This window comes from Telmatherina bonti (assembly GCF_933228915.1).
Source record: "Telmatherina bonti genome assembly, chromosome: 21".
Classification (NCBI taxonomy): Eukaryota; Metazoa; Chordata; class Actinopteri; order Atheriniformes; family Telmatherinidae; genus Telmatherina; species Telmatherina bonti.
The window spans coordinates 29,226,006-29,248,219 of record NC_136630.1 but is presented as its reverse complement, the minus strand read 5'-3'; the positions used below and the strand labels follow the sequence as shown (position 1 = coordinate 29,248,219).

At 43.1% G+C, this 22,214-nt stretch overlaps 1 protein-coding gene across 1 annotated transcript in view; it reads left to right on the top strand.

Annotated features, from left to right (window-relative positions):
- Positions 1–21,536, top strand: part of LOC306772026 (signal transducer and activator of transcription 5B-like) — a 36,679-nt gene extending 15,143 nt beyond the window's left edge. Inside the window, exons 5-19 of the mRNA XM_079261402.1 lie at positions 1,802–1,979; positions 3,167–3,297; positions 4,302–4,453; positions 4,558–4,713; positions 6,871–7,050; positions 8,166–8,253; positions 8,339–8,461; positions 8,549–8,641; positions 10,625–10,831; positions 14,170–14,264; positions 14,405–14,547; positions 15,029–15,184; positions 15,270–15,321; positions 16,223–16,330; positions 19,943–21,536. Coding sequence (XP_079117528.1) covers positions 1,802–1,979; positions 3,167–3,297; positions 4,302–4,453; positions 4,558–4,713; positions 6,871–7,050; positions 8,166–8,253; positions 8,339–8,461; positions 8,549–8,641; positions 10,625–10,831; positions 14,170–14,264; positions 14,405–14,547; positions 15,029–15,184; positions 15,270–15,321; positions 16,223–16,330; positions 19,943–20,066 — 1,986 coding nt within the window. The 3' untranslated portion in view covers positions 20,067–21,536. The remainder of the gene's footprint in view (positions 1–1,801; positions 1,980–3,166; positions 3,298–4,301; positions 4,454–4,557; positions 4,714–6,870; positions 7,051–8,165; positions 8,254–8,338; positions 8,462–8,548; positions 8,642–10,624; positions 10,832–14,169; positions 14,265–14,404; positions 14,548–15,028; positions 15,185–15,269; positions 15,322–16,222; positions 16,331–19,942) is intronic.
- Positions 21,537–22,214: the final 678 nt, after the last annotated feature.

Here is a 22,214-nt window from a genome sequence, read left to right as displayed (position 1 = left end):
AAGACCAACTTCACAGCAGAAATAAACACGTTTACAGCAGGAATAAACACGTTTACAGCAGAAATAAACAGATTTCCAGCAGAAATAAACATGTTTACAGCCTGGTACAAAAATCCATGTTAGGTTTAATAGGTCAGGTTTACCTTCATGACAACTGTGTAGGGAGTGAATTTTTTTCTAACTTGCCCGTTTAAAAGTAATTTAATCTTGAAGTTCGACATATTTAGGGGCGTGTCCTTTTGATTGACAGGTACCCGATCTCCTGCTTCAAGTCAGAAGAACGTAGAACAACCGCAGTGTTTAGTTAACAACGTGACTTAGCTTTAGCCCGCTTACCTCCGTTAGCTGGTTAGCTCCTATTATCTCCGGGTTAGCTCGGTTAGCTCTTAGCTACAGAAAGCTCGGAGTTCGCTTGATGTCAATCATCCACCATGACGCTTACAGCCCCCTCTCAGCTCCACCTCTTTGCCCATATTTGTATTTTCTGGGCGAAACGACATGCATGCCCTTGCCAAGATGGCGATGGTAGGAACCGCCCACCGAGCTTCAATTCAGCTCTTCAGTGTGACGTCACAGAGGCTCCGCCCATCTCTTTATATACAGTCCATGTTGACATTTAATGAACTCCGAGCTGCTTGTAGATTTGCTCTGTTTTGCAGCCCCTGGTCGATGAGGGGGGAACTGCAGTTTCATACACTTCCACACAGGCTTCACTTTTAACCGCCGGAGGCTGCGGCTTGGTCCAAACCTCCACTGGAGGGTCCTCGGGGACCTCACAGGGTAGATGTAGAAGAAGTAAATCATGATCGACCGTCCCAAAAAAGCATTGATACTGTAGATTAATAATTAAAAAAGAAATTAAAACTAGTTTGTACAACTTAAAAACTGTTTTATGTGGAGTTCCCCAGGGATCTGTTTCCTGACCTTTTGCTCTTTATGCGTTAATGACGATTCATTTTAAATGCAATGAGGACTGATGAGGTAGTAACCAGAACAACCTCTGAAGGAAGTGAAAAATTAAAGAAATCAAATAAATACTTTAAAAAAAAAAAAAAACTAACACTATTTTTAAAAACAAAAATATTGAAAATATGTGGAAATCTTTAAACCTCATCTACAAAAAAAATGTAGGATCATGGAAATTAAAAAAAATATCAATTAAATTCAATGTGGCAATTTAAATCATGTTGGAAGCCACATGACTAGATTAAAAACAAATTGTTGCACTATAATCTAAAGTTAATCATTTAAAAAACCAAACGTCAACACTCTACAGTGTTCTTTAATACTCCCTGATAGAACATAGAGTGGAAACAGCAACAACACTAATCTTTTTTACATGAAAATCCAGCAATATTTAGTGATTAGAAATAAAATCTATCTTTAAAAAGAATGAATCTTTCTGGAAGTGATGACAGCTGTTGTAATATGAGAATGATTTAGAATAATAAAGAGATTCCATTCCGTAAAGTAGTGTGATCTTTTTTCTAAAAGCTTGAAGGAAAACAGGGTGAATGTTTAAAACATTTCTCAATTAAAAAAACAAAATAAAAGAAGTTTTATTGTGATTTAGCTGAAAGAAATAAACAGTTTTAGATTTCTAACAAGTCTGTGGAAACATGAGAGTCTCCTCTGGGCTTCACACATAAATCAGATTATCTTCAGCATAAAAATAAGACGCACAGTGGAAGTTTTAGAAGAAGGTTCCTGCAAAGGCATTTATGTATAAAGACATTAAAACCGGGACAGGAACTAATCTGTGAGGAACTCTGCGAGGAATCTGAGATCACCTTGTTTGCAGGTGAGCTGTGGGGGAGGGGCGCAGGCCATGGACACCCTCTCACAGCGCCATCAGCAGATCAACCAGGCCTTCGAGGAGCTCCGCCTTTCCACGCAGGAGTCTGAGAACGAGCTGAGGAAGCTGCAGCACAGCCAGGAGTACTTCATCATCCAGTACCAGGAGAGCCTGCGCATCCAGGGTGAGCCTGCAGCTCGCAGCGGGAGACGGGGCCCGAACGGCCCTCTCAGAACCGTCTGAGCCGATTCAGAACCGTCTGACCCGACTCAGAACCATCTAAACCGACTCTAAACCATTTGAACCGACTCACAACGTCTGATTCGTCCGAACGACTGGCAGCTCTCTGACCAAATCAGAACCTTTTGACCCATAAGAACCGACCAGGAACTTCCTGATGGGTCTGAACAACCGGCAGCTCTCTGACCGACTCAGAACCTTCTGACCCATCCGAACTGACTCAGAACCTTCTGACCCGTATGAACTGACTCAGAACCTTCTGACCCATCCGAACTGACTCAGAACCTTCTGACCCGTCCGAACTGACTCAGAACTTTCTGACCCGTCCGGATGGCCGGCAGCTCTCTGACCGACTCAGAACCTTCTGACCCATCCGAACTGACTCAGAACCTTCTGACCCGTCTGAACTGACTCAGAACCTTCTGACCCGTCCGGATGGCCGGCAGCTCTCTGACCGACTCAGAACCTTCTGACCCATCCGAACTGACTCAGAACCTTCTGACCCGTCTGAACTGACTCAGAACCTTCTGACCCGTCCGAACTGACTCAGAACTTTCTGACCCGTCCGGATGGCCGGCAGCTCTCTGACCGACTCAGAACCTTCTGACCCATCCGAACTGACTCAGAACCTTCTGAACCGTCTGAACTGACTCAGAACCTTCTGACCCATCCGAACTGACTCAGAACCTTCTGACCAGTCTGAACTGACTCAGAACTTTCTGACCCGTCCGGATGGCCGGCAGCTCTCTGACCGACTCAGAACCTTCTGACCCATCCGAACTGACTCAGAACCTTCTGAACCGTCTGAACTGACTCAGAACCTTCTGACCAGTCTGAACTGACTCAGAACCTTCTGACCCGTCTGAACTGACTCAGAACCTTCTGACCCGTCCCAACGACCGGCAGCTCTCTGACCAACTCAAGTCACTCTTCTTTTATCTCAGACCAGGTTTCGTTTGACTGCTTTCTACCAGCTGGAACCAGGTTCTGTTCTGGCGTTAGAACCGGATCTGGATTTAAACGACCCTCGGCTCTGTCTGATTTAACCTGCATTTTTTAAGCTGAAAAGCAAACTGTGTGTGAAACGTTGGAGGTTTGACTGAAGCGGTTTCCTGCTTGTTGATTGGTCAGCCCAGCTGAGCAGCCTGACCTCGCTGCCTCAGGCGGAGCGCGCCCAGCGGGAGACCCCCCTGCAGAGCAAGAAAGCCACCGTGGAGGCCTGGCTGACCAGAGAGGCCACCACGCTGCAGAAATACAGGCTTGTACGAAGACACAAACGCATCATCATTCAACACGCACACACCTGCTGTTACACACACTTGTTTTTGGTTGTTTTAATCACTAAACTTTTGTTTGGAACGCAGGAAAACATCTTCCAGGTGTCCTTTAGCAGAATAGCTGTTAACGTGTCCTATGACTCTCTCTTTATTGGGAATTAATCATGAAGGTCCTGCTAGTAACCATGGAGATGAAGGGAAGTATTCTCTCTTCCTGTTATAAACTACCTGAGGCTTCACGTCTTTCTGGACCCTCATGGTGTTTCTCTGCTGAATGTGGGGTCTATACCTGGATTCTCCTGATAGAGTGTCCATTATCATTGCTGGAGTCAAATTTATTATTTTACATATTATAATTTAATTTACAAGAAAGAGCTCTGGAAGTTTTTTTTTGCTTAAAATGTATCATTTTAATTAATATAGAATATATTATACATGGTAATATATTTGATCATTTTTCTTAAGTTACCATACGTCACTGGGAATGTGCTGATTAGTCAGATTGAAACCAGAGACGTTAGAAGCAACGTAGTTTTTTGATCGTGTGGTCTTGTTCATATTTTGTTATATTGTTCTTATTAAAACTAAAAGAAAGAAGAACTGGTGTACTCTCATATCAAATACAATGTTGCTAGAATGACTTCAAAGTCTGTGGTAAAGAAAAAAAACAAAGTGCAACTACAATTATCATCAACCGATGGCTTCCTGACTGACATCTGCTGAATGCTCAGGCATGTCGCGTCAGCAGGCAGCATTCTGTTGTAGTTTGTGTTTTTCCTCAGAACAAGTAAGAACCTGTCAGGGTTCCTAAAGAGAGGTTCGATGCTCTTTTTATGTTCAGTCACATCAGATGTTGACATGGGTCTGGAAAGATCCAGATGTTGGTAAATCCCAGCTGAGCTGCACACTGCAGCATGATGTCTGTTAACTTGTCTGAATTTGGTGTTAAAGTGAGTTTTCTCGAGACACACGTCTCTGTCTGTCTGCAGGACCTGTCTGAGCAGCACCAGAAGACCCTGGCCCTGCTGAGGAAGCAGCAGACTCTCATCCTGGATGAGGAGCTCATCCAGTGGAAGAGGAGGCAGCAGCTGGCTGGAAACGGAGGTCCACATGAGGGGGGTCTGGATGTCCTGCAGTCCTGGTATTTATCCAGCCTTCCAGTTCATTTCAGATATCTGAGCACAGAAGGAAGGAACCAGCAGATGTCCAGGAGTTTCTCTCCTTTAATGCCTTCCCTGCTCTCAGGTGTGAGAAGCTGGCAGACCTGATCTGGCAGAACCGGCAGCAGATTCGGCGCTGTGAACATCTGACTCAGCAGCTTGCGCTGCCGGGTCCGATGGAGGAGCTGCTGACCAAACTCAACGCTGACATCACAGACATCATCTCCGCCCTGGTCACCAGGTAGGAACACCTGGAATGGTCAGGGTCTGGCAGCATGGCAGAACCCCTGAAAGCAAAGCTCATGTGTTGGTCCATATCTCTGCTGGGATTCAGGCTGTGGAGGAGTTCAGACATTTACCAGACCCGTAACTTAAACAGGGTTGTGTGAAGTTCCAGGCGTTTCATTTTTCTATTCTATTTTATTTTATTTTATTTTCTATATTATTTATTATGATATTGTTAAAGCCTTGACCGGGTTGATTATTGATAAGATTATGGATTTTGATACATTAGTATTTTTTAAAGCTACAGGAGTTGATTAAAACAAACTTAAAATTTGCTCTAATATCCAAAAATAGTTTCTTGCTTATCATGTTATAATTTAAATTTGTTTCACATCACATCTTTTCAAAATCTTCAGACCTAACTATAGAAATAACTCAAACTTTATTTGTATAGCACTTTTCATCCAAAGCAACAACATAAAAGAAGAGAAAAAACAGTTTCACACTTAAAAACACACACTCACACCCCACTTCACCCTTCCCATGACCATTTATGCAAAATTTAGAAAACTAATAACGTCAGGATCCTGTCTGATTATCTGGCTTGACGCTGCTGCGAAGAAACGACATCTGGGGAATCCGTCCATGTCAGGAGCCGCCTCGGGAATGACCAGCAGAGACGCAGCCACAGGGAATGCCCAGACCGGGGCAGGCCAGGGTCCACACCGCAGCCATATGGCTGCAGTGCAGAACACCAACACCGGCGGCAGGACGACACCCGCCACAACGGCCCCGCCGGTCAAACAGCCGCAGCCCCCACGCGGATGATCCCCATGAGGAAAAATAAATTCTGGTGCTAAAAAGACAAAATAAAGACACACAAGATAAAATAAATAAATCAATAATTCAGTAAAACAATAATTAAAACAATAAGATTAAACCTTATTAATATGTTCATAAAAAAGTATGTCAAATATGTCATAAAAAGACAATAACATATAAAAGATTAAAAATTAATTTAAAAAAATAAATACGTAAATAAATATATTTATTAAAAAGTAAACTAATAAATACACAGATAAATAAATAAGAAAAGAAGAAAAATTCAAGTAAAAGCTAAACTAAAAAGGTCTTGAGCTTCTTTTCAAAAACACCTCCAGTCTCTGCAGCCCTGAGGTTCTCTGGCAGGCTGGTCCAAAGGTGAGGACCATGAAACTGGAACGTCCTATGTTTTAGTTCTAACCTTTGGTATATTTAAAAGGCCGGTACCAGAAGACCTCAGGGTCCGCAAGGGCTCATAACTTAAAACAAGTTCAGGTAAGTAAGAAGGCCAGGACCATTAAGACATTTATAAATGATTAAAAGAACCTTAAAATCAATCCTGAAACGAACGGGGGGGCCAATGCAGCGATTTTAAAACAGGTGTAATGTGTTCTCGCCCTCTGGTCCTCCTCAGAACTGGAGTGACTGCAAGCTGGAGGTACTCTTCTACGGAAGACCAGAGAGCAGGGAGGTACAGTAACTATTCTACTAGAAATAAAAGCCTCAGCATCTCCGTACTGACAAGAGAGAGAAATGGACCGACTCTGGCGATGTTTTTAAGATGATAAAATCCTGTCTTTGTTACGTTTCTGATGTGTGGAAAAAAATGTGATGGAAACCTCGCAGTCTGCATGAAATCCTCTCTCTCTCGTCTTCAGGACCGATAATTAAAACCTCAGTTTTGTCCTGGTTGAGCTGTAAGAAATTCTCTGACCATCCATGACTTAATATCTAAAATACAGTGTTAATGGGCTCTAGGTCGTCAGGAGACATGGCGATGTAAAGCTGCGTATCATCAGCATAGCTGTGAAGAGAAACACAGAGTCTCTTGATGACGTCCCCAACGGGCAAAATGTACAGATTAAAAAGTATTGGGCCTAAAATTGATCCTTGGGGAACATCCCACAGAATTTACGTGAGTCCAAGTTACATCTTGGACTAACTCCTCCCAACCTGTAAATATGAATGATTGAGCTGCGTTATCTGAGTTAACTGTATATTTATTCTGTTGTTGAGTGGAGTCAACCTTAAGTACGTGCCTGAACCAAAGATCTAATCAGAACCTGCTTCACCTGCACACTCAAAAAATAGATGTTTACCATGGTGTTGTTCTATGGTATTTTTTTTTCAGCACCTTCATCATCGAGAAGCAGCCCCCCCAGGTGTTAAAAACCCAAACCAAGTATGCAGCCACAGTCCGGCTACTGGTGGGCGGGAAGCTCAACGTGCAAATGAACCCGCCGCAGGTCAAGGCTGTCATCGTCAGCGAGCAGCAGGCCAAAGCTCTGCTGAAGAATGAAAGCACGCACAGGTGAGGAATGACAACCAGAACACGCTTCACATTCTTGGTCCAAACCACAAACTGACTCCTTTCACTGAGACACATAGTTCCTTTAACGTAGTCCTAAAGTACAGTTTCCTGAAATTACCCACATTTTCCCTTATTTTAAATCTTTTCTGAATATTTACGAAATGACGAAACACCTTTGTCCCGATTCCATTCCATTCAATTCAACTTGCAATTCTCACAATCCGTCAATATTGCTGATTTTTGAAAATTAAAAACAAAAAAATGTCTAAAACTTTTTTTTTTTGCTCGTCAGTTTTCTTGATTTCAATGAGGAAAAAACAACACCGTATCCAGATAATCATTCTGCTGCTATACTACCCAAGAAAACAAGTGAAAAGTTCATGAAAAACAATAAAAATGACAAAAATTTTATAATAGATTATTTTCATTTATTTGGGGGGAAAAAAAAAAAAAAGATTTTTTTTTAACAAACTGTGAAGCAAAAAAAAAAAAAAATCCAGATTTTTTTTTATTTTTTTTTTTTTTTTTTCTATTTGATTTTCCCACCCCTGCTGGCAACAGATTTTGGTTTGCTTTAAACAATACAACTAAAATGTTATACTCAACTGTTTACTGAAATTTCAACAGTTTTTGATGGATTTGATGAATCTCTGTAATTACTTCCCAAGAATAAATTATTTCTGCGTAAATGTTTTAAATGTACTTCCCTATACTGCAATACATAAAATCACATTCATGATACATATGTATGATACGTTTATGATACATTTATGATAAAAATGAGTCATTAGTAATCAGTCCAGGGGTTTGCTTTTCTACATTTTGTTTTTTCAGCATCCAGAGTAAATATGATAATAATAAATAATAAAGAAGATTGAACTGAGCTGGCTTGAAATGAACTTGAACTGAACAGGTTCAACCTCTTTTTAATCAGATTCGTTTTAAATCCTGATCAAATTACTGCAGCAACGAGCAGATCAGTTGTTTTACATCTTCCACATGAAACAGCAGCGTGAACCTGATATGTTTCTCTCAGGAAGCAGCGATCTGAAATCTGCTGCTTTCAGGTCACTGACGAGTGAATAAAACTGAACACATCTTTTCTCTGTTGCTAGTGAAAGCAGTGGGGAGATCCTCAACAACAACTGTGTGATGGAGTACCATCAGGCCACTGGGACACTCAGCGCACACTTCAGAAACATGGTGAGCCCTGCTGCTGTCTCAGGAATCCACATGTTCCACCACAGCTGGAGGATTTGACTTTACATGGATGTAAAACTGTCTGCAGTCGCTGAAGCGAATCAAGCGCTCGGACCGGCGCGGAGCCGAGTTCGTGACGGAGGAGAAGTTCACCATCCTATTTGAGTCTCAGTTCAGTGTTGGAGGCAACGAGCTGGTTTTCCACGTTAAGGTACGTCAGAGATGTTAAAGCATGAAAAGCTGCTGTTTGTTGATAAATGAGTGAGGATGATGATGGAGTCTGTTGTCCTGTCTGCAGACCCTGTCCCTGCCTGTGGTGGTGATCGTCCACGGCAGTCAGGACAACAACGCCACCGCTACTGTCCTCTGGGACAACGCGTTTGCTGAGCCGGTAAGTCCAAACTTAGTCTTTTTTTTTTCACTCCAGAAACAGACCCGAAAGGGTTAAAGGGGAAAAAAAAAAGATTTGGATCAGCATTAATCTGCAAAACTCCACCAGATTCCCAACAGCCATAATTTCTATCATCATCAGTGTCTCAGGAACAGCAGTGTGTAAATCTGTGATAGATATGTGACCCTCCAGCTGGTCTACGGAAGTTTTCCAGCGTTTCTATCCGTCCAGGAGGTTTATGATCCAGACACAACATGTAGTGTTTATTCAGAGACTCTAGATGGTAAATGATCCATGATAACACATTTATTTATCACATTTTCATCATAAAAAAACGAATTAATTAATTAACTAACTAATTAATCAAAATGATAATAGAGCCACTTCCTGTCAGACTTTCCACCAATCAGAGAGCTTAAACTGATGGTAATGTCCAATCAAGAGCAGTCAAAGATCAACAAGTGATGAGAAAAGCAGGAAAATAATGATTCTTTATGGCTGGAATAAAGCCAAGAAGACACTTCTGACAAGATAGTTGGTAAATAAATAAATGGAAATGAGGAAGAAAGTGTAAACATGAAAATAGCTTCTGTTGAGTGGAGGGCTGCAACAAACGATTATTTTAACAGTCAACTGATCTGTAAATAATTTTTTCAATTAGACCTGATTATTTCTGTCCCGCCCACCATCTGTGCTTCCAGTTGACGCGGCTCTTTTTACTGGTTCCAGTATGTTTTACCCCACTCTGTCCATCTGCAACATATGAACGTCCCCCTGATTCCCAGTCAGTCCCAACCTCATGTCCTTTAGGAAGTTAAAAGAACGACTCCTGAACCAGGTGAATATTGAATTAAGCTTAACAGCTTACTACTAATTTATTCTGAAACATCCAAACTTAGCGACAGTCTCATATCCAAGCTGTGCAGAATTTGCCTCAATAGGAAAATAAAATAAATAAAATATTTTAACATCTTAATCTTTGTAGAATTGCATTAAAATGATTATTTACATCTTGAAAAAGCCTGTTTTGTAGGTAAACAAGGACCAGAATCCTTTAAAAAGTTCCTAAATCCAAACGGTGATCCGGATCACCACCAGAATTAAATCACTTCTTCCTTTTCACATTTCCAACAACTCCTGAACATCTCATGAAAATCTCTCCATAACTTTCTGAGTTATCTTGAACACAAACAGATAAACGGCGGTAAAAAAGCTCTTTGGCAGAGGTAACAACAGCACATCGCTACTCGCTAATGCTAACTTTAGCTAATGCTAACTTTGCTATCAGGAACGCTGGAAACCATGACTCCGGCTGCTTTCCTTCCAGATGCTAATGCATGACCGTCGTGCTGCCGTGGTACGCCGACTCTGCGTGGCAGACGACACATTTCACCTGTTTGACACTGTTTAGCGTGAAATATCCCCAAACTTTAGAAACAGGTTACGCCGCCGTCAGTTTCTTCTTCGTTGTTTAAACAAAATGACAATACTGCCCCCAGTGCTTCCTGTGGTGCTTTGCATCGTTTGCTTGGTGTTTAGAGTTCTGATACTGTCTGGAAAGCTGTGGTTGGTAAACGGCGTTAAGTCGCCTGGTTCAGCGTTTTATTAGCAAAGCCGTTACAGCGTTTATAACACGACGCGTCGACAATGAAATTTTGCGTCGATGAATTTTCATTGTCGACTAATCGTTGCAGGTTGTATGTTTGTTTCAGACGTGAGAGAATGACGTGCAGATGAGAAAAGGCTTGGTCACTGATGATCTGTGTGTTATTTCTACAAAGTTCTGTCAGTAATAAATCCTGTTTCTTGTGGTTTGTGTGGTGGCGATTATGAGCTGCTCTTTCAGCGGCATCCTGAAGCAGTACTGATGAGTTTTAGCTGCCATGACAGTTAAAATGTTGAAATGAAACGCCTGACTCCTGAACATGAGGAATCAGTAAAGTTATGTTCAATCTTCATCAGACTTTTTTATTCCCACACCAGGGCAGAGTCCCCTTCGCCGTCCCAGATAAGGTTCTGTGGCCTCAGCTCTGTGAGGCCCTGGATATGAAGTACAAGGCGGAGATGCACAGTGGGCGGGGCCTGACGGAGGACAACCTGGTCTTCCTGGCTCAGAAGGCGTTTTCCAGCAGCAGCAACAACCCGGAGGACTACCACAGTATGACCATGACTTGGGCCCAGTTCAACCGGGTGAGACCAGATTAGTTCCACTGATCCTAGCAGACTCACATTTCCACACATCGTTCCACTCAGAGTGGGTTTCTGGCTCCACGTCACTGTCACTTGAGCTGAGGAACACCAGGTACTGTTGGGCTGGTAAAGCCAGAAAAAACCAGCTGGCCTGATTTTTATCTTCAATCTGAGCTGTCAGAACATACAGCAGGACCTGTTTTACAAAAACAATAGGGTGACGATGTGGTGTTTAACAGTCCAGTTACAGACCAGTTACACTCTAGTTACAGACCAGTTACAGACCAGTTGTAGTCCAGTTACAGACCAGTTACACTGCAGTTACAGACCAGTTATAGTCCAGTTACAGTCCAGTTACAGACCAGTTATAGTCGAGTTACACTCCAGTTACACTCCAGTGACAGACCAGTTATAGACCAGTTATAGTCCAGTTTTAGTCCAGTTACAGACCAGTTACACTGCAGTTACACTCCAGTTATAGTCCAGTTACAGACCAGTTACACTCTAGTTACAGACCAGTTATTGTCCAGTTGTAGTCCAATTACAGACCAGTTACACTGCAGTTACAGAACAGTTATAGTCCAGTTACAGACCAGTTATAGTCGAGTTACACTCCAGTTACAGACCAGTTATAGACCAGTTATAGTCCAGTTTTACTCCAGTTACAGACCAGTTACACTGCAGTTACACTCCAGTTATAGTCCAGTTACAGTCCAGTTACAGACCAGTTATAGTCCGGTTACACTCTACTTACATACCAGTTACAGACCAGTTATAGTCCAGTTGTAGTCCAGTTACAGACCAGTTACAGACCAGTCACACTGCAGTTACACTCCAGTTATAGTCCAGTTACAGTCCAGTTACAGACCAGTTATAGTCCAGTTACAGTCCAGTTACACTCCAGTTACAGACCAGTTACAACCCGGTTAGAGTCCAGTTACAGACTAGTTAAACTCCAGTAACACTGTAGTTACAGACCAGTTATAGTCCAGTTATTGTCCAGTTACAGACCAGTTACAGACCTGTTACACTCCATTTACAGTCCAGTTACAGTCCAGTTATAGTCCAGTTATAGCCAAGTTGCACTCCAGTTGTACTCCAGTTGTTCTCCAGTTGTACTCCAGTTACAGTCCAGTTACAGACCCGTTATAGTCCAGTTACAGACCCGTTATAGTCCAGCTAGACCAGTTATAGTCCGGTTAAAGTCCAGGTATACTCCAGTTATAGTCTAGTTACAGTCCAGTTTTAGACCAGTTATAGTCCAGTTACAGATCAGTTATAGTCCAGTTAAAGTCCAGTTACACTCCACTTACAGTCCACTTACAGTCCAGTTATAGTCAAGTTGTAGTCCAGTTATAGTCCAATTATAGTCCAGTTACAGACCAGTTACAGACCAGTTACAGTCCAGTTATAGTCCAGTTACAGGCCAGTTTCACTGCAGTTACAGACCAGTTATAGTCCAATTATATTCCAGTTACAGACCAGTTATAGTCCAGTTACACTCCACTTACAGTCCAGTTATAGTCCAGTTGTAGTCCAATTATAGTCTAGTTACAGACCAGTTACAGACCAGTTACAGGCCAGTTATAGTCCAGTTATAGTCCAGTTATAGTCAAGTTATAGTCCACTTACAGGCCAGTTACACTGCAGTTACAGACCAGTTATAGTCCAATTATAGTCCAGTTACAGACCAGTTATAGTCAAGTTAAAGTCCAGTTACACTCCACTTACAGTCCAGTTATAGTCCAGTTACAGACCAAGTACAGACCAGTTACACTCCAGTTACACTCAGTTGCACTCCAGTTGGACTCAAGTTATAGTCCTGTTACAGACTAGTTATAGTCCAGTTAAAGTCCAGGTATACTCCACATACAGTCCAGTTATTGTCCAGTTACAGACCAGTTACAGACCAGTTATAGTCCAGTTATAGTCCAATTATAGTCCAGTTACACTCCACATACAGTCCAGTTATTGTCCAGTTACAGTCCAGTTACAGACCGGTTAGAGTCCAGTTACAGTCCAGTTATAATCCAATTCCAGTCCAGTTATAATCCAGTTACACTCCAGTTACAGTACAATTTTCGTCCTATTATAGTCCAGTTACGGTCCTGTTTTAGATTAGTTGTAATCCAGTTACAGTCCAGTCATGGTCTAGTTATAGTCCAGGTATAGTCCAGTAGTAGACCAGTTATAGTCCAGTTTAGATCAGTTATAGTCCAGGTGTAGTTCAATTTTAGATCAGTTTTACACCAGTTATAGTCCAGTTTTAGACCAGTTCTAGACCAGCTAGTTGTTTTAGACCAGTTACGAACCAGTCATAGTCCAGGTATAGTTAAGTTTTAGACCACTTTTAGACCTGTCAAAGTCCAGGTATAGTCCACTTTTGGATCTGGTTCTGCTTCCCTAAACCAAACCGGGATCTGGTTCTACTTCCTTAAAGGGGCGCTATTATGGTATTTGGAGTTTTCTGAGCTTTCTACAGTGTTACAGTGTTGAATCCCCATCAGACATGTGAACGGCACTGTTTTTTATCACCTAAACGCATGTTTGAGTTTGAGTTTGAGTTCCAGCATGCTCTCCGTTCAGTTTCCATGGCAACAAAAAACGCCTCGTTTTAGAGAGTTTGTTTCTACTTTGATATCCTTGTGACGTCCCGGGGGATAAGGTTCGGTGATTGGTTACCTTCTACTGGTTAACAAGGGCATGTACAAATACATCAGGCGGGTGGAAAACGTGGGATAAAGTTATTTCCAACGATGGCTGGTGAGTTTACCAAAGAGAGACATCCTGCTGCATTCGTTGCTGTGGGTTGCTGTTTTCCACTTCGTTTTCAGGCTCTGATTCAGGTTCCAACATGTAGGGCTGGATGCTATGTGTTGACATTGTATTTTGTTTTTTTATTGAGTTCATATGAGCCTAATCCTTCTGTTTATGAGATGTTACAATGAAGCGAAAGCAGGTGCGGTGCGCGCTCCCGATGTAGCGCAGTGGTGGGAGGCGGGGCTTAATGCGGAAGAGTCTCAATCCACTCGTTTTGCCCACAGGCTGATCTGACAGCCTACGGAGAGGGTCGGTCTGAAGTTCTGCCTCCAGAAACCAGACCAGGACCTGGTTCTGATACCTGAAGGTTCTGCTGTAGAACCTGTAGGAACCAGCTGCGTGTCTCCGTCTTCCAGTCTGTAGGTGATGCTCGTAATGAGACGGTTTATCAGACAAAGGCTGTTAAAAGTCAAATGTTCGGTTAATATAATCTGCAGTGGGTGATAAACCAGTGCTGACCCGGTTCTGGTTCTGTGGTGTCTGTGGATTGTGTGAACTTGTGTGTGTGACGTCTCCAGGAGAGCCTACCTGGACGCAGCTTCACCTTCTGGCAGTGGTTTGATGGAGTCGTGGAGCTCATGAAGAAGCACCTGAAGCCTCACTGGAACGATGGGTAACGTCACATGTTGTATGTCCGGGTCAGATGGAGGGATCGGGTCTGGGCTCAGCTGTGGTTAACGTGTGTGTGTGTGTGTGTGTGTGTGTGTGTGTGTGTGTGTGTGTGTGTGTGTGTGTGTGTGTGTGTGTCTTCAGGGCCATCCTCGGTTTTGTGAACAAGCAGCAGGCCCAGGACCTCCTCATGTCCAAACCCAACGGGACCTTCCTGCTGAGATTCAGTGACTCTGAGATCGGCGGCATCACCATCGCCTGGGTGGCGGAAAATCCCAACAAACAAGGTAAAACTGGTCCCAGTTGTGGTCTGTGGTCTGTGGTCCCAGTTCACAGATGCAGGATGTTCTGGTGGACCACAGTCAGATGTTAACAGGTGTTCTGGACCCACAGCAGAGGTACAGGAACGTCCCGTATCCATCAATTCAGCTGTCTGATGACGACCTCCCAGAGCCCAGGTCAGCAGGGATCAGTTCTTACTGGTCGCTCTGGTCAGTGATGATCAGTTCTTACTGGTGTTATTGGTAAACTGTAGATTCATTCTGAAAGAGACTGATTGATCATTACGCTGAAATTCCTGGAACTGCAGCAGTTTCCTGTTCAGATCAGCGCTCCTCTGATATTTACCAACATTCACACCATCCGCTCTAAGCTGTAAAAAGAGGATGAGAAGGATTTGTAGGAATGCCAGTTTTCCAGTTGTCCTGCAGGTGTGATGTGAACACCTTAAATCCACCGTAAATCCAGGTAAATGCGGCTGTTTTCCAGGTGAGAGGCTGGTCTGGAACCTGCTGCCGTACACAACCAAGGACTTCTCCATCCGCTCTCTGGCCGACCGCATCAGTGACCTGAACCACCTCCTGTTCCTGTACCCCGACCGGCCCAAAGATGAAGTCTTCGCCAAGTACTACACCCCTCCACTCTGTACGTATGGCCAGCTTCATGTTGTCATGGTGTCATGAGGAGATGCTGCTGCTCAGGTGAACTGAAGCCCGGCTGTCTCTTCCAGCCAAAGCAGTGGACGGATACGTGAAACCAGAGATCAAGCAAGTTGTTCCAGAGTAAGTCCTGCCTCTGTAACTCACCGTTTACAAGAGTTTTAATTCCTCTTCACTCCAAATAAAAGTGAATAAAATGACCATGTAAACACTTAATTCTGAAATAAAATGTTAGTGGCTGGTTTATTCTCATTTTAACTCTGAACTGATTCATTCCTCTGTCATGTAAACCTTCATTCCGCTTTAAGTTAATTCCGGTTGCTCTGCGAATGCTCGTTAGCTTGTTCCTGCACGTGGTCTTCTGCCCCCCGTCTGCGGTTCTTTATCTTCCTCCTCCTCATCAGCTGTTGACATAAGTGAAGTAGTATGATCGTGTCGAGCTGCTGCTTTAAAGTTATAATCAAAATGAAAGTGAAAACGGTTCTTATCACGTGGTTTTCCCTGTTTTAGCCTAAAAGATGAGAAGCAGGAAGTTTTTTCAGTATACCCAATTATGGCTTATCCACCCCGTCCAATCAGAACCCTCCCCAACCCGCCGATCTAAAGCGGAATTAATTAAACGTGTTGTCCATGTAAACCTCGATTCGAAATGACTCTTTCCAGATAAACGTGAAGGAGAATGCTTTATTAGTAAATATTTAATTTGGAATAGTTCATTCTGAGGTAAAAGACATCATATAACTGTAGCTGCTGTGGAAGTTTCCAGAAGGAATCCCTGTAGGTGCCGCACCCAGGACTAATGGAAGCAGAAAGCTCCAGATCCCAGTACAACTGTGTAAAGTTTGGAAGCATATGGAGTCTGGATTTAGTTATTTTCCAGGTCGTCAGGAGCATTTATACCTTTTGATGATGATGATGTAACATCTGCACTGTTACCACAGACCAGCTAAGTTAGCGGAATGATGATGATGATGGAATGCATATGAAGGACTGCAGTAATCCTGTTGCTGTGTGTCTCTGGCAGATTCACCACCCCGAGTCCTGAACCCAGTGGAGGTGCATCCACCTTCATGGACCAAACACCTTCTCCTTCTGTGAGCCACTCCAACAACTTCACCATCTACCAGTCGATGTAATAGCTTCTCTTCCTACACCTTCATGTCTCATCGCGAAGATGTTATTCTGTGTTCTGATAATCACAGCTTCTTCCTTCACGTTTAATGAAGATAAAAGTTGAAAATAATACAAACAAAACACTTGTTTCAGTGCTGAGGATGGAGTCACGGCTCAGATGTTAGAAAATACCTGAAAATCTGAAGCGAAGCTAAAATATCCACGCAGATTTAATTGTTTTATAAAAGAAGAAACAACAGAGAAAACAGAGAGATTCATCAGCTTCCGTCAGCCTCCGTCAGTCACAGTCAGCCTCCGTCAGCTGGAGATGTGAAAGAATTGGGGAGGGAAGGGAACGAATAACAAATATATATTTATTCTCACTCAATTGTAAGATGCTTTGGATAAAAGTGTCTTCTAAATGACAGTGGAATAGAACAGAACACAACAGAATAGAATAGAATTGGCGAAGATATCATTGGTGGAGCCAGAAACAAGAAGTCTGTTGCATACTCTGCAAAAAGCAAAAACATTTTTTGGTCTTGCAGGAGAGTAAGAACAAAGTTCTCACTTTTTGTGGGGTATCTGATGCACTTCATGAAGGCGGTCGCTGGGAGAGGCGCTTACAGAAGCAGTAACACAGTTACACTCAGGCTGAGACCAACAAAACCAGTGAAATGGCTGGTAGTAGAGGCGATAATGCGATGGAAAGTGAACAGGCCTCAAACGGCAACAGAGATGGTAGCATGGCGATAAAGGAAAGATGGAAGAGACTGTAACAGAGACTATAGCGTGGCGATAAAGGAAAGATGGAGGAGACTGTAACAGAGACTATAGCGTGGCGATAAAGGAAAGATGGAGGAGACTGTAACAGAGACTATAGCGTGGCGATAAAGGAAAGATGGAGGAGACTGTAACAGAGACTATAGCGTAGCGATAAAGGAAAGATGGAGGAGACTGTAACAGAGACTATAGCGTGGCGATAAAGGAAAGATGGAGGAGACTGTAACAGAGACTATAGCGTAGCGATAAAGGAAAGATGGAGGAGACTGTAACAGAGACTATAGCGTGGCGATAAAGGAAAGATGGAGGAGACTGTAACAGAGATTATAGCGTGGCGATAAAGGAAAGATGGAGGAGACTGTAACAGAGACTATAGCGTGGCGATAAAGGAAAGATGGAGGAGACTGTAACAGAGACTATAGCGTGGCGATAAGGGAAAGATGGAGGAGACTGTAACAGAGACTATAGCGTGGCGATAAAGGAAAGATGGAGGAGACTGTAACAGAGACTATAGCGTGGCGATAAAGGAAAGATGGAGGAGACTGTAACAGAGACTATAGCGTGGCGATAAGGGAAAGATGGAGGAGACTGTAACAGAGACTATAGCGTGGCGATAAAGGAAAGATGGAGGAGACTGTAACAGAGACTATAGCGTGGCGATAAAGGAAAGATGGAGGAGACTGTAACAGAGACTATAGCGTGGCGATAAAGGAAAGATGGAGGAGACTGTAACAGAGATTATAGCGTGGCGATAAAGGAAAGATGGAGGAGACTGTAACAGAGACTATAGCGTGGCGATAAAGGAAAGATGGAGGAGACTGTAACAGAGATTATAGCGTGGCGATAAAGGAAAGATGGAGGAGACTGTAACAGAGATTATAGCGTGGCGATAAAGGAAAGATGGAGGAGACTGTAACAGAGACTATAGCGTGGCGATAAAGGAAAGATGGAGGAGACTGTAACAGAGACTATAGCGTGGCGATTAAGGAAAGATGGAGGAGACTGTAACAGAGATTATAGCATGGCAATAAAGGAAAGATGGAGGAGACTGTAACAGAGACTATAGCATGGCGATAAAGGAAAGATGGAGGAGACTGTAACAGAGACTATAGCGTGGCGATAAAGGAAAGATGGAGGAGACTGTAACAGAGACTATAGCGTGGCGATAAAGGAAAGATGGAGGAGACTGTAACAGAGATTATAGCGTGGCGATAAAGGAAAGATGGAGGAGACTGTAACAGAGATTATAGCGTGGCGATAAAGGAAAGATGGAGGAGACTGTAACAGAGACTATAGCGTGGCGATAAGGGAAAGATGGAGGAGACTGTAACAGAGACTATAGCGTGGCGATAAAGGAAAGATGGAGGAGACTGTAACAGAGACTATAGCGTGGCGATTAAGGAAAGATGGAGACAGCAACAGAGACGGTAGCATGACGAAAAAAGGAAAGATGGAGGAGACTGTAACAGAGACACCTGAAGAGAAACTTCATGGACCGTGTAAGAAAACACCAGCAGTCAAACAGATACATAGGACCCAGGACCTAGGAGCGGGCCACAGCCATCTTCCCACCTGACATCCAGGAGGAAGACTGTAGCCAGGGCTGTTACTACCTCCATTATTGCCTCCATAAGCACCTGTTAATGTCTGTTCTTGCAACTTTGTTAGCATCTCTGTCTTGTTATTCTCTCTTTCACCATGTTACCGTCTCTCTTACCATCTCTGTTACTGTCTCTGTTACTGTGTTACGGTCTCTGTTAAAGGGTTACTGTCTATGTTACTGTGTTACTGTCTCTATTACCATGTATGTTACTGTGTTACCGTCTCTGTTATCATCTCTGTTACGGTCTCTGTTACAGTGTTACTGTCTATGTTACTGTGTTACCGTCTCTATTACCATCTATGTTACTGTGTTACCGTCTCTCTTACCATCTCTGTTACGGCCTCTGTTAAAGTGTTACTGATACTGTGTTACTGTGTTACCGTCTCTGTTACCGTGTTCCTGTCTCTGTTACGGTCTCTGTTACAGTGTGACTGTCTATGTTACTGTGTTTCCATCTCTGTTACAGTGTTACGGTCTCTGTTACTGTGTTACCATCTCTGTTACTGTGTTCCTGTCTCTGTTACGGTCTCTGTTACAGTGTGACTGTCTATGTTACTGTGTTTCCATCTCTGTTACAGTGTTACGGTCTCTGTTACTGTGTTACCGTCTCTGGTACTGTGTTGCCGTCTCTGTTATTGTATTACCATCTCTGTTACCGTTTCTGTTACTGTGTTACCGGCTCTGTTACTGTCTGTTACTGTGTTACCGGCTCTGTTGATGTATCTGTTACCATGTTACTGTCTCTGTTAACATATCTGTATTACCGTCTGTTACCTTCTTCACAACATTAGTCTTAACTACTAGCCATTTTACTGCCTTTATGTCTTGGCTGTGTTACCCTCAGCCCGTTACTACCCTTGTTACCCCCTCCAATAACATGTCAATCACCCTTACAAGCTTCTGCTACAACTCCTGCTACTGTCTCTGTTACCGTCTCCACATTCTGTTTTCATCTAGTTCCTCGTTCCCCCTCTTCAGGCCCTGCATTAAAATCTAACTTTATCCAAAGTAAAGATGGTGACCTGTCGAGGGGACTGACTCCTCGTTGTAAAGTCTGGAAGTCAGTACTGTCCCAGTTCTGGTTCTGTCCTGGACGCTGTGGCAGGTGGAGCTGTTGGGAATCAAACTACAGACGTTCTGTTATATCATTGTTGCTGCAGTGAACAGAGTTCTGATGTTTCTCCTGTTGTCATGGTGACGAATGCAGCCCATTATTCAGTTCTGGTTCTGTCTCTGTTCTGACAGAGGTGACACCATGTTGGACCCGGACGGAGACTTTGACCTGGGGGACTCCATGGACGTGGCCCGTCACGTGGAGGAGCTGCTTCGCAGGCCCATGGCCAACCAGTGGAGCAGCCAGCAGTCCTGAAACTGCTGCACACACCAGGGTCCTGCTGAACCAGACCGGGCCCAGCAGAACTGCCCTGAACCAAGCCAGGTCCAGCAGATCCCTCCGATGGCCTGGTCTGCATCATGTCATAAACCTCCCTGAGAGCGGTTGTTCCTGCATGGTTCCTCAGCTGCTGCAGATCCTGGAGCTCATTGGTTGGTTTTATGGTTCTCAGGTGTTACTGACAGAAAGGAGGGGACGACGCACAGATAGCGGACCAGGACTGGACTCTGGTACTGGTTCCAGTTCAGTTTAATCCTAGAATCACGTGTTTCTGATCTTCTGGAAACTACCAGAAAGTTTTTATCTGCCTCACTTCTTCATCACACAGTTCACTCTGTGTTAAAGACGGTAACGTTACATCACAGCTGATGATGATGATGATGATGAAGAAAACACCCTAAACCAAGTCACAATCATCATCATCATCATCAGCTCATCATGATGTCTTCACAACATAACGAAATGAGTCCAGGATTTAGTTTCTTCAGATTCTCAGTTTGGTGTAAAGATGCAGCTCAGTAACCATGGTAACCATGCTCCTGTCTCAGAAATGTATTTTAATATCAACTTAATATCTGTTTGATAACGGCTGAAAGTGCCGGCAGAGTTTTAGATTTAACGCTTTCTTCCACCAGTAAACCTGGATAAAGACGTATGTAGAGGTGGACCTCCATCTCTCTCCACCTCCGGCGGTCAGCGTCGTTCCACACTCTGCAGCCTGGCAGGTGACCAGTACACCCTGCTAATTTTTACCTACAACCCCATAATGACCAGTGTGTTTGCCGACTTCTAACGTCACAATAAAGGGAGATCTATTAGCCCTTTAACGTTTACACTAAGAAAGAAGCAAAAGTAAAATGTCAGTTTGTGTTTTTGGGTGATGATAATAACAAGAATCAATGTGTTTTTTTAAGCTAATTGTTAAAATTACAGGTAATAATAAAGTAATTATAGTAAAATGGCCTAAATCTAAAATCTTAACCAGGTGACAAACGTGTTTTTCAGAATAGTTCTCCACAACTTCATCTGCTCTCTGCATCCTCCTGGAGGAAGAGATCAGGTTGTGAAAACCTAATAATCAAAAGTCTTTAATAATCAATGATATTATTCAGTCAGCTCTGATCCGTCAGCGGTGTGTTTCCTCTCTGTGGTGTGTTTATGGTGTGTCTTCTTCCTTGCGGATCAGACCCAGCTGTTGAATGAATTGGAGTAACGTGGTTAATCTTCCCCCGCAGTGAGGACCGCCCCCGTCTGGATGTTCTGGTGTTTAAAACACCTCAGATCATTAAAAATGAAAAGTTCTCCGGAAAGAAAAGCAGCAGAGTCGCATCAGATGCAGATGGAATATTTTTAATCTTTATAAAAGAAACGTATAAACATGAATATTTTCTCTTTCCGTCTGTAACCAGCAGCTGGAATCTCTTCTTCAGCTTTGTACTACATTTTACTGGGAGTTTATTTTTGGGATAATAAAAGTTTTTCTAATTATTCATCTTCTGATGTGGACCTCTTTCTTCTTACCTCTGCATGCGGTCTGGACGTGTTGCAGCTGAATTTTACTGCATGCTTTTCTCATTTGATGCAGTTTTATTTGACTTCCAGCACCAGCTGACTTTTATTCTGTCTTCCCTTCACGAAACCAGAAGAAGGCCGGGTTTGTTTTCAGCTCTGGATCCAGGCTGAAGAAGAGACACAACGCTGACATTTTATCATTTGATGGAAAAAAAGAACGGATTGTGAATCTGATGCAGCAACACATCTGTAAACAGCTGGAACAGGAGGCTGGGAAAGGAACAACTGGAGGAGCGTTTGACAGCAGATCAGTAACATGACTGGGATTAAAGGAGCATTTCTCCTTTTCTTTCCTGTTTCTGTGGACATGAGGAGTGTTTCACTGATCAGGTGTCTTTATCCTGAAGCCCTGCAGGAGCATTTCCAAACCTTGCACTTAATACGAGGAACGTTCTCCATCTCAGCGCCCAGAACAGCCAGTAAAACATGTTTCTGCTGCTGGTTCTGTAAATAGATGACAACACATTGAACTTATTTACTGGAAATGAAACAATGACTGAATATTGATCACATTAAATATAAGAAGGAATAAAGAAAAGTAATGCAGGAGGG